The sequence below is a fragment of the Phlebotomus papatasi genome, chromosome 2, assembly GCF_024763615.1.
Source record: "Phlebotomus papatasi isolate M1 chromosome 2, Ppap_2.1, whole genome shotgun sequence".
In the NCBI taxonomy this organism is placed as follows: Eukaryota; Metazoa; Arthropoda; class Insecta; order Diptera; family Psychodidae; genus Phlebotomus; species Phlebotomus papatasi.
The window spans coordinates 16,121,900-16,134,855 of record NC_077223.1 but is presented as its reverse complement, the minus strand read 5'-3'; the positions used below and the strand labels follow the sequence as shown (position 1 = coordinate 16,134,855).

The 12,956-nt window shown below is 34.4% G+C and overlaps 1 protein-coding gene across 2 annotated transcripts in view; it reads left to right on the top strand.

Moving 5' to 3' along the window:
* The window catches only part of LOC129802797 (EH domain-binding protein 1), a 36,017-nt gene extending 26,676 nt beyond the window's left edge, over positions 1–9,341 (top strand). For both annotated transcript variants that reach the window (XM_055848898.1, XM_055848899.1), the window contains 6 exons: positions 480–1,131; positions 1,202–1,303; positions 4,371–4,875; positions 4,955–5,054; positions 8,363–8,551; positions 8,624–9,341. In XM_055848898.1, the coding sequence (XP_055704873.1) occupies positions 480–1,131; positions 1,202–1,303; positions 4,371–4,875; positions 4,955–5,054; positions 8,363–8,551; positions 8,624–8,702 (1,627 nt within the window). In that variant the 3' untranslated portion in view covers positions 8,703–9,341. The remainder of the gene's footprint in view (positions 1–479; positions 1,132–1,201; positions 1,304–4,370; positions 4,876–4,954; positions 5,055–8,362; positions 8,552–8,623) is intronic.
* Positions 9,342–12,956: the final 3,615 nt, after the last annotated feature.

Here is a 12,956-nt window from a genome sequence, read left to right as displayed (position 1 = left end):
CTTTCCAAAACGCCCCCACTTTTTGAATTCCGACAATTAGAACCGGCGTTATAAGCTATTTTAAGAAATTTTTTTTGGACCCTTATAGCTCGGGTCAGGTGGGTCGGGAGACCTTAAGTTTGGTATTGATCGAAAGCGCTAAGGCCCAGCTATAACATACTAAAATTTGAGCCCGATCGATGCCATAGGGGCGGAGCCATTGAGAAAACCTTTATATAACCTTTGCCGAAAACCGCAAGTCGATATCCTTCTTAGTTTGGGAGCTATTAAGCTCCAAAGAGCGGCCGGCCGGCCGGTAACGTAACTTAGCCCCCCATATATTCGTGATCAGGAAGTGCTGAAACACATTTTGGCCAAGTTTGAGGTCGATAGGACGACACGAAATTTTGTTAGGATTATAGTAGGTGAGATTGTTAAGAATCTCACCTAATACAACACAAAAGCTAAGGATTGATAGCTTTGTGTTGTTCTCATTTTAGTGACATGACCAAACTTTCCCAACACGATGTCGTTGCAAATTGCCGAACGGCTTTCGATGCAGCTGAAGGTTTGGGCATTCCTCGTGTTATTGAGCCGAGTGATATGAATCTCTTGGCTGTTCCGGATAAATTGGCTGTAATGACGTACCTTCATCAGTTACGTGCCCATTTCACGGGGCATCAGCTGGAGTTGGAGCAGATTGGGAAGACAAGTGATGAATCGAGTTATGTGATTGGGAATTACAAGACAGACAACCTGCCGGACAAGATGCTGGACCAGTTGAAGCTGCATCTGGATAGGGAGCGTCAAGTAGAGGCTGGAGAGGAGAAGAGTGAAGAGAGGAGCGAAAAGTCACCCACAACGAAGAAGGATATGAAAAATTTCTTCCTGGGCAGTAAATCGCTCATTGGGAAGGTTCTGTCGCCCACGAGGGATCGTGCCCAGAGTCAAGACAATCAGCCACCACGGGAAAAGCCCGTTCTAATGACGAGGAGAGAATTGACAGATCCCTTTGGATCGGATGAAGAGGAAGAGGCACCTTCTGCTGCCGAGAAATCTAGTCATGCGTCTGACGCTTCCAGGAAGAGTGTTGATCTCTCTCCGGAGGATTCAAACTCACCACCAATTGCCCTCGACACAGAAACAACTACTGTGAGCATTTGAAATTTTATTTACCATTTTTTTTCAATTATTTATTATTTATTTAAAATGCCCCTTGCAGAAAATTCTCAATCGCCACAAAGAGATGAGCGAAAAGGCACGAGTGTTGATGGAGAAGCTGAAACAGAACAGTTTGGAGAATGGAAAAGATGATCCGGATAGCGTGAGTTTTATTTTTTATATTTTTCAATAATAAAAGATTTTATATGCAACCGGTATTTATTTAACTTATACAGACATAGAAAAAGTTTAGTCCGTGTTTTTTCGGCGTTTTTACTGCGATAAGCCCTTGGCTAACGCATGGTACGAAAAACGAAATATGCGAAGATGAATAAAATTATTATTAATGTGAATAAAATGTGCTGATTTATTAAAAAAAAAAGATGGTAAAACGTTCCAGGCTTTGCGAAGTCAAAACAACTTTCGCATATATTTTACCCTTTACCGGTTCTCAACCGATTTCAACCGATTTGTAAATCACTCGAAAGATCCCACAAATTAAAGGACAGTGGGCAATAGTGGTCTATGGTGCGACCACCAATGAGACCTATATCATTGAATAGCCCATGGAATAGGTAACAACTTTTGTTCCGGGACTAAAGTTCTAAACCATGGGGGAAAAGTTCTAGAGCAAAAAAAAACGGTTTTCGTAGAAGAAAAATAATCTCTTATATGAAATGTGCGTATTTATACTGTCTTTTTTAAGGAAATACATAAACTGTAACATAAAATGTATTAAATGACTGCATAACTATTCGCGAAATAGACAGAAGAGCATGCGCCTTTACAATGCATAACATGCGTAGGTGGACATTGAAACATAAGGGGTCAAAGTCAATACTTGATACCTTATATCACAGAGATTTATTAAGCGAATTTAATCAATGAATACTCAATCGAAAGATCTCTAAAATCCTATTAAATGGCGGTATAGATAATTTTACAAGTAGACGAGAAGGGACGCTCCAGGTTATCACAGTTTTCGATTAACAAGAAATGTGTTAAGTTTCGAAACTATTCATCCGATTATAATGATCTTATAATATGTATGTCTCATATTTTTATAGAGAGAGATATGACCTTATTGTATTCATCGATTTCAGTAGAATCATTACATATTTTGATTTATTTTTCTAACTGTGATTTATTTATTTATTTTCTTTTGAAATCGTAGTCAGATTTTATAAGGCTGAATAGCCTTCCATAAATCTTGTTCACATGCCGAGTTTCAGCTTTCTAGTTTTTCTCAGAGAGGAGTTGTCGTGGAAAAAGTCCTCATTTTGTATGGGGACTGCTGGAAGGAGTGGCGGAGGGAAACGTATATATGCACGGTTAAAGAGCCTTCTATTACCCTTGATCCTATGCCAAGTTTCTGATTTCTACTTCTATTCACAGAGAAGTTATAGTGGAAAAAGTCGCTATTTTGTATGGGGGCTACAAGAACGAGTGGCGGATGGAGGCGCCTGTATACATGGTTAAAAAGCCTTTCGTAAACCTTGATCCCATGCAGAGTTTCAGCTTTCTACCTTTTCTAAGAGGGGAGTTATAGTGGAAAATGTCCACATTTTGTATGGGGGCTATTGGAAGAAGAGCTGGGGGGAGGGGGTGGTATCCACGGATAAATAGCTTAAGTCGTGCATTGACTCCATACCGAATTTCATGAACTTTTGCTGAGGTTGAGTAATTCAACGTCAAAATAGTATTTTTTCGAAAGGATAAAGGTGTTTTTACAAGGACTCCCGGCGAATATCGTCCTGGATCTCGGTGGTTTTTCGTCCTACACCATTACCTATAAAATGCACCTAGTCCCATCTGTGGTCGCCACATAGACCAACTCCCATACATTTTTGCCCAATGTCCTTTAAGAGTAATAAAATTGTATTGATGGAGAATGATGGGGAAACCGGAAATCGTCGGGAAATGGGATCTCCCATTTCCCAACGTTTTCCGGTTTCTCGATCAATATAGTTATCCTCACGTCGGTTTTTGCTTCACAGTAATAAAATTGATTTTCCGACAAAAATTACTTATCGGTTCATTACCGGTTCACAACCGATTTGAACGGATTTAAAAATCACTCAAAACCTTGCCCAAAATAACTTAGGACTATAGTAGACTATCTCAAATTCGGGTACTTGGGACCAAAATGTCGCCCGAATTAGAGAGAAATTCGAGCGACGAACTTTTTGAAATGCAACGATTTTTTATTCATCTGCATACACATATTGAGTTTACACACTCATATATATCGTAAATTTCATGAAAACCCCTTAATAATGCAAAACAATATCAGAACTAAGACAGACTATGGCAAATTTGAGCATATTTGCTTGATTTTATAATCATAATCACACTTAAAAAATCTCAGCAAACTTTTTTCAAATTCAACTGCTGTCCGAATTAAAAAGTAGCCCGATTTAAAAAGAGCCGAATTCACAAGAGTCTATTGTATTATAATTGAATTTCGAATAAAAATTAGATTTCGGTTATGAACCGGTTCATTACCGGTTCAAAACCGATTCAAACCGGTTCAGTTTTGTCGTAAATTCCAATACCTTTCCAACGAGACCAAACATAACCCCATTCGTCTAACAAATGCGCTCTCTAGGGTGTTTTTTACCCTTTGACCTTGAAAAACCGTTATTAGGAAACGATATTTTCACACCTGGTCAAATGGCCGCCTGGATATTCACTAAAACATATCCAAAAATGAAAAAAAAATCACACAGCGCGTTTTTCAGCAAGTCCAAAAAACATGGTTTTGGAGGGGAAGGGGAGGGGTGGGGGGAAAATGAGAGGCATGTTAACAATCCTTGGGTCGAATTAAGGAGGATCCCCCTTAGGTCCCAAGTCGCTATCTCTAACCGTTTGGTCTCTAGAGCTGGGGCCAGCCGGATGGACAGACGGATAAACAACGTAACATTTCTCGGAAATTATCTGAAACGCAAAGATTTTTTGAGAAAAGTGGTCTCCCGGGAGTGGATTTGGAGGAAGGGGGGGGGCTAAAAATATCGAGGGATTATACTGCTGTCTCCGTGGAGTTCGAGCAGTAAAAAGTAGAAAGCTCCGAATGCTCTGTTGAGTGCTAATTAAATTAATCGGTGGATCTCTTGTGCCCACCGAAAGAGGGCGAAACTATCCCTGAGAAAACTTGGGAACTCAATACTATCGTCTAATTAGGACAGTTAAAAATACGGAAAATTTTATCAAAGAAAATCATAATTTTGCAGGAAGAGCGTCAGCAACGTCTTCGGGAACATGCTCGGCGTCTAATAGCTGAGACACGAGCAAAGTCCATTAGCTTAGACTCACCCTCATCACCGATTAAGTCGGTCACACAGAGAATCACTCTGTCCCCAGAGCGTACAATCTCTCCCATCAACAACATGGAGTTCATTTATCGCAGCAAAGAGAATTCACCCATTCGCAGTGGCTCCATGTCACCGATTTACAATCGTGGTGATAGGATTACACCGCCCCGGGATAGCCCGCTGAAGGCGGGAATTGACCGGGAGAACAATTGTAGTAGCCCACGAAGTGAGAAAAATGGAAATTCACCACTGCAATCGTTCAATTCTGTCTTGGATCGCATTTCGCCGCAGCGTGAGAAGAAACTGGACAAAATGTCCTACATCCAGAGTGAATTGGATGCATTGGAATGTGAACAGAAGGCTGTTGATCTCAAGGCAAGTGCCTTGGAGACAAAATTGAGAGATGTTATGGGTGGCAAACAAAGTAAGTTTTTGCAAAAAAAAAAAGTTTTGTGAATTTGTTTGAACATGGAATACATTTTTGGATTATTTTTCTTCTGCAGCGGATTCGGATGAGACTGAGGAGCAGTTGCTTTCCCAGTGGTTTACTCTAGTCAACAAGAAGAATGCTCTCATTCGGAGACAGATGCAGCTCAATATTCTGTGAGTATTCTTTGCATTACAAAAGCTCATTTCATATTCTACAGAAGTTTATAAAAGTTCTAAAAAGGCACAAAATTCATTGTGCTGCAATTGACTTAATTCTGTTCAGCTGTTTAAAATTGACATTGAATAAATGAGCAGTAAAAAGTTAAAATTGAACAGTAACAAAAAAAATCGAAAGTGATATTATCGTCCAAATTTTGGCAAAGGGAAAATAAAGGGCTTTACACTTTATATGGAACTATTTTAAAGATTTTAAATGTTAAATATATAAATTAGGTCCATTTTTGTAAAGTTTTAGGGTTTTTACTGATCACAATTAGATATTTTACTGCTCATTTTTAATTTTTTACTGCCCATTTAGAACTTTTTACTGCTTGTTTATTTTTTGCCGTTATTTATTTCACCAAATTATTATTATTATTACACTGAGAAAAAAGAGGGTGCGATTAACTTTTTTTCCTCATAATTTTAACACTTTTTAGGTGTAAAAATATATCAACATTTTTTTAATTTTAATTTTACACATTTTTAATGGTAAAATTAACATGAAAGGGTAACTTTAACCCCCAATACACCTAAAAAAGGTAATATTTACACCGATTTTGGATCAATACTGCAGGGTAAAATTAACATTTCCGGAATGTTATTTTAGTTTTTTCGGATTTTTCTCAGTGTATTATTATACCCTTAATTATTCTAGGGATTAGGTCTTGGGGCTTATTCCATTTTTTGCAACATCCCCGCTTTCTTAGGTAACTGCAAAAATATGAAACAATAAACAATCTCTTGATTTCACTAGATGTGATTAGAAGGAATCACACCTATCCTCATTTTCTAGTGAAATTTTTTACATCTCAAACCTAAAGAATGCTCTTAACGGATGTAAAGTTTGATTCTTTTCCTAATTTAGGCATTTTACTGCTTGAACTCAAGAGTTGTTATATAATCGTCTTTTTTAAACTTGTTACCGTTTTGGAGCTTAAACGGTGAAAGATATAGATTTCCGGTTTTCGATGACCCCCAATAAAAAAAAACAATATTTCTAGATCCTCCCTTCCATTCCGTCCAAAACCATGTTTTTTGGTTTTTCTTAAAATTGGCCCATTCTTTTTCAATGATTTTTGAATATGTTTTGGAGGTAGTTCAGGCGAACATTTCGTCCAACATACCTATGACCGGAAAATTCGCTATTTTGAATTATTTAAGGTGAAAGGTAAACCACTTTGGAGGGCACATTTTTCAACCGATTTCGTAAAATTTGGATTTTTTGGAAAGGTATTGAAATTTCGAACCCGGTTGCATCGGTCTTCATTGGGAATAAACCGGTTAAGTACCGTTTTTTGAATTATTTTTCTTGACCTTAAGTGTCTGTTCCCGAGCTATAGGTTAAATGGTAAGAGATATCGACTTCCGATTTTTGATGACCCCCGCATAAATGGACATGATCTCGGATGGTTTTTTTCTTTTTCCCCTATACCCTTACATCCCCTAAAAATCACGTTTTTTCTGTGTTTCTCAAAATTGGCCCAAGCTTTTTTCGTATATGTTTTAGAGGTAGTCCAAGCGAACATTTTGGCCTAACATACCTTACCTATGACCGGAAAATTCGCCATTTTGAATTATTGAAGGTCAGGTCAACTACTCTGGAGGGCCAATTTTTCAACCAATTTGGTTAAATTTGGATTCTTTGGAAAGGTATTGAAATTTCGAACCTAGCTGCATCGGCCTTCATCAGTAATGAATCGGTTAAGTAGGGGAAAGTACTCTCCCTTTGAACGTTCATGCCTTCGAATAATGTGAATTTACGAATATATGAATTTATTTATGTGAATAATGTTAATGAAGAGACTAACACATTTCTATTAACCCTCTAACGGGTAAGACCGCCTCCAGGCGGTCTTCACAAAAATCACATTTACAGCGACAATAAAAGTTTTATTTATTTAAAAGTGCTATAGTGTCCTCGGTAATAGTCTTATAAACATCTCTTGAAAGTTTGAACTCATTTTGACTCTTCGTTTTGTTTGTGTGACAGGTCAGAGAAAAAGCAACAAAAAATATTTGTGCAAAAAAACTCATTTCCATGAAAATACTGATTTAAAGTTATCTGACTAAAATAAATTTATTTTTTTACTGAAAGATATGTCATTCTATTTTGTATATTTTATTTTAAAAATTAAAAAAAAAAACGAAAAATGTGAATTTTAGAAGAAAAAGAGTTTCAAAAATTTTTTATATTTTCTCACCTAGCGCCTAAACTAAAAGAGATAATGAAGAATGGATGGTTTTTCGACTTTATTGGATCATAATTATCCTAGAAAGCATTGTTTTACAACTTTTTTTTCGCATATTAAAGAAAACATCGTTAGAGGGTTAAGTTCCCAATCTCTTAACTTGAAAGAGCTAGGGATTCTAGCCCATTTCTTTCGCTCAGAGCTTCTAAACTTAAACGCCTCGGGGACTCACGTCCAATTTAAGTTCCCAGGATCTTATATATTCTTAAATTTAGAGTCAAAATTTTTCTGTGTGTACTATATCGAACTTGGCCGGGCTCTCTCTCTAATTTTTGTTAATAGATTTTAATGAACCGTTTTTTCTTTTGGTGACCTTCTATTTAAAAACTATTTAAAATAGTAAATGACCAGTGATAAGCCCAGGTAAGCTTATGGTAGATGAGAATCTTTACCTCAAATGCGTGCAACTCGGGGTGTGCTTGCAACTCGGAATGCGTGCGAAATTGTATTTTGAGGCTACAGAATCGCGTCAATCAAACTATTCTCGATAACTGATAACATTGGCTCGACGCGATTCTTTATCCCCAAAATTTAACTCACAATCAAATTTTCACGCATTCCAAGTTACAAGCACTCCGAGTTGCACGCATTTCGAGGTCACCTGCGAAGAATCCCAGCCACCTTAAGCTTATCTGGGCTTATCACTGGTTTTATTTTCGAATATACCTATTTTGAAAATCGTGCAATCCTTTAAGGACGACTGAATGACTGGTATCCCAAAAAGATCTTCACTAAAGTAATGTTTTCCTTTAAATAATCAGAAAAAACGTGTTTTTTTTGGATATTGGTGAAATCCTCGCCCTAGGGCTCAGCCGACTTTCTATGCATATTATTATAATGAGTTTGAATCATATTTGAAGCATATTTTTTAACAAATTTCCTATCGCAACACAACAAAATCGCTAAATTTCCGACATACACCTCTGTAATGCTAGATGAACGATATTTTTAATAATCCGCCTAATCATAAGCAGATCTAGGCTAATCATTGGTTTTTTAAATGTATTTTAGTGAGCAAGAGAACAATCTTGAGAGAAAGTATGAGTTGCTGAACCGAGAGCTGAGGGCAGCACTTTCCGTGGAAGATTGGCGGAAGTCTGAGGAACAGCGAGAGCGAGAGACACTTTTACTGGCTGAACTTGTTGCCATTGTGGACAAACGCAATGAACTTGTCCACAATCTTCATACTCAAGAACAAGCGTAAGTATTTCTTTTTGCTCGTTTTAGAAAATTGAATGAGATCAGGGTTTATCAATGACTATTCCTTGGCAGAATTGAGGATGACGATGAGATTGAGAAGAAGTTGGAGCACGTGGAGATCAATCCAAAGGAGAAGTGTGTGATTCAGTGATGGAAAGATACCCAGAAACAAAATTTCCTTCAAAAAAAGAAATGTTGATAAAATTCGTCCAAATTGAGCAAGAAAAAAAATCCAATTCAAGCTTTTTTTTCTAGAGGTCTTATCGGTAAGCTTAATTTCTTTTTGAAAATTACTTTTAAATTATCTGCTGAGACGAAAATACCAAAGAATTTTTTTCGTGTATTTGATTATGTTCAAAATTTGACCACTTGAGAGCTTTTAGTGTTGAGGGTTCCTTGAATTAAAAAAAATGGGGAAGGTTCGGTGTGAATAGAAACTCATTTAGGCCTATGAGCTTTTTCTATGTTGATGAATCTGCAATCTTCGAAGAAACAGGGTTTCCAACGAATCATTCAGCAAAAGGAAAAAAAAAACATTCGAATAATTGATTTTATTAATTTGTTTGTACTTCCTCAATTTCTCACAATCACGAGCTTTTCGCATATGAAAAAAAACTTATTTAAAAAAAAATGAAACGAGATTCAGTAGGAATTAAAAAAAAGTCTATGTTGTGTAATTTTGTGATGCAATTCCGTGAATGAAAAAATATTGGTAAAAAGAATATTAAAGCTTTTTTTGTCATTGTCACATTAAACTATTCAATAAAATAATTTTATTAATTTCTTTTTCTATATTAGAAGTATATAAAATAAAAAACTAATAATAAAAGGTGAAATGAACAGATGATTATCTACGGAGAATAAATAGTGAAATAAACAAAAAAAAAACATGGAACAATCTCTAGATTTTAAAGATAACAAAATTTAGATGATAGTTTTTTGCCTGCAATTTCTATTTATTGTCTCATTGTAATAAGATTTACTCTTAAAAAAAAACAAGAGTGTCTCCTCATATTTACCATACTTAATATAATTAATTTAACATTGTCAATTAGATATCGGCGTCTGCATATTTTTTTTCAGCTGAATATTTTACTTTAAAAATCGTAATTTAAATTGTTTTTGAACGAAATTGAGCAGTCTTGGAATTTTCTAAGTAAGAGACAGCCATATGGTCTATTTTCTTAAGTGAGGTTATGTCGCTGATAACCTACAAAAAAAAGAACTCTGCTTTATTTGAAATGGTGAAGTTTAAGATGAAAGTCACTTCTTTTGCTTTCATGCTGCAATAATGTAACTTTAAAATCACAATATTTTATTAAATTGAGTAAAATACTCGAATTTTAAATTAATTTGGTGAGATTTCTTGAATATTTTTTCAAGGTTTTCCAGCTTGTTGTAGATACTTACCGCCAATCATTGAAAAGTCCTACAGTTTTTCCCAGGGGCATGACATTTCTTATGTTTCCCATATGTTTCTAGCGAGCCGAAAAACCTTTTGAGTTTATTAGCTATTTTCTGTCATTGTAGAATGAAATAGCAAATAATTCTAATGCAAAATAAAAGCCAATTTAATAGCGAAGAGGCAACCGAAAACCCCAAATTGGCAACCTACGTTGTTTCGGAGATATCTCCTGAAATGTGTATGAAAACAGGGAAATGATTACACTAAAACCGGTCGCATTTTTCAGAGCTGTCACCCCTCTGGTTTTTCCCTTTCCAATTTTCATTTCACTTATTTCGACCGCTCAGGATAAGAAACGAATAACTCGCAGTAGACAAATTTTACAGGAGAGCGATTTGAAGCTGAGATTTTACACGCAGAGTATAGAATTTTTGAGATATAAAATCTCTATAACTTTGAAAATGATTATCTTTCAAGTATAATATTCACAGGGAAGGCAGAGAGTATAAAGAAGTATCCAAAAAGCGAATAAAATGATTTTTGTACAAAATCGAGTTGTTCGACTTATATTCTGAGTGGTCGATTTTATCTTAAGGGGAGAGCCTCAATTACAAAGTCAAAAAATCGATTTTTTTTTATTTTTTTCCTAAATCGATAAACAATTTAATAATATACTAAAAAGAATTCAGAATCAAATCCGAAGTGTCTAAGACAGACGAAAGCAAAGGAGGACAGAGCAAATTTGCAAATGTTCGGGCAAACCTCTAAAACTTTCAAACGCGTTTATTCCACTTATTTTGATAATTCTTTCGAATTGGCGGAAAAGCTTAAGAAAACTTCTAGATAGAATGAAACAAATTAGAGAAATTTATGTGCATACTTGACAGTTTTTCCTAGACAGAAAAAGATATTTTGTAAAAATGTTCGTAAATGTTTGTGAATTCCTATGGGGGAGTTACAAAATGCTCGTGAATCGTATAACCCATAATCAAGTTCGTAAAAGTTTGTACTTTTTCACAAATATTGTTCGTAACATGATCATTTGACGAACATTTTTTGTACTTTTACAAACATTTGTTCGCAAATGTTCGTAAACACACAAAAAAATGTTCGTAAAATTTTGTCCTTTGTTCGTAAATGTTTGTTTTTCTGTCGAACATTTACGAACAAATGACAACATTTTACGAATATTTTTTGTGTGTTTACGAACATTTACGAACAAATGTTTGAAAAAGTACAAAAAATGCTCGTCAAGTGATTATGTTACGAGCAATGTTTGTGAAAAAAGTACAAAATTTTACAAACTTGTTTGTAGGTTATACGATTCACGAGCATTTCGTAAGTCTGCCATACACAGTAAAAAAATGTGTAAAATTTTACTACTATAGTAGTGCAAAATCGACCATTTTAGTTGTTTAATTTAAAAATGTTTAAAAAATGCACAACATTTTGGTAATTTATTATCACGTGATTGAAAATTACCACTATAATAGTTGAAAAAATTTCAACAATGTTGTTTAATTTGAAAATGTGTAAAATTTTAACACTATAATAGTGTGAAATCGGATAAATTAATTATTTAATTACGATCTGTGTAAAATTTCTCACTGTTATAATCATAAAAAATTTTCAACAATGTTCTGGAATTTAAAACTGTTAAAAAATTCTAAAAATTACCATTATTATAATATAATTACAGTTTTACACATTATTATAGTGTGAAAAAATACACAACTTTATGATATTTTTTGTCACATGATCAAAAATTAACACTATTGTAGTGTGAAGCCTTGTGTATTTCAACCAAATTTTTTGAATTTTTACACAAAAGTTGTTGAATTTTGAGACAAAAGTTTTTGAATTTTTAAACAAAAGTTGTGTAAAAATTGTTGAATTTCCAATTAAGACTTATACTTCAGTCGAGATGCTTTTCATTGGGCAAAAGTCATATAGAACATCAAATATTTATATGTATAATAAGTATATCGTGAAGATCCGAGCATCAAATGTAATCATTTCGCATTAGGGAGGATCCCGAGTACAGGAAAAATCAATAAAAATGTCCAAAAAGGCAAAAAAACTGAAATAAACGAAATGAAATGAAAATTCAACAATTTTTGAGTTTACACACAAACATTCAACAATTTTTAAATTCAACAATTCCAAATTCAACAATTTGAAATTCAACAATTTTAAATTAAACAATTTTAAATTAAACATTTTTTTAATTGGTTTAATTTTAAATTAAACCAATCCTTTCGGAAATACAGTTTATATTTTAGGTTATGAAACACTTACTAAAAAAAAGAACTTAAAAATCAGCGAAAATAGTTCACGTCAAACTTACAAGCACGCCGATGTCTAATTGTCATAAATTATACTCGTGAAAATTTTCTTTTGCAAAGAAAGAAAATTAAGAAAAAAAACACTATGAACGAATTCTAGAGGAGATTAATTTAAAATGAATAATATGTAGGAAAAGGTTTAAAAGAAATGTGTAATGCAATAGAATAAATATTTTATTTATGTTTTATTTTATGTTATTCTTTCCTCCATGGTTATGTTTTTTTTTAAACCATTTCAAATATTCTCCAACTCCGAAGCGTATCCAATTCCGTCCGTAAATCATTTTCCTCTCCTTATTTATTTATTTTTTATTCTCATGATTTTTTCAGTACAAGGAGCATTTCACTGATGCGAAATTGATGTACTGTACATTGAGAGAAATCCGAAAAAGTTAAAATAACATTCCGGAAATGTTAATTTTACCCTGCAGTATTGATCAGAAAACGGTGTAAATATTACCCTTTTTAGGTGTATTGGGGGTTAAAGTTACCCTTTTTCATGTTAATTTTACCCTTAAACATGTGTAAAATTTACGTTGAAAATTGTTGATATATTTTTACACCTAAAAAGTGTTAAAGTTATGAGGAAAAAAAGTTAATCGCACCCTCTTTTTTCTCAGTGTACTCGCTTTCTACGGATTTTTGCTAAATATTC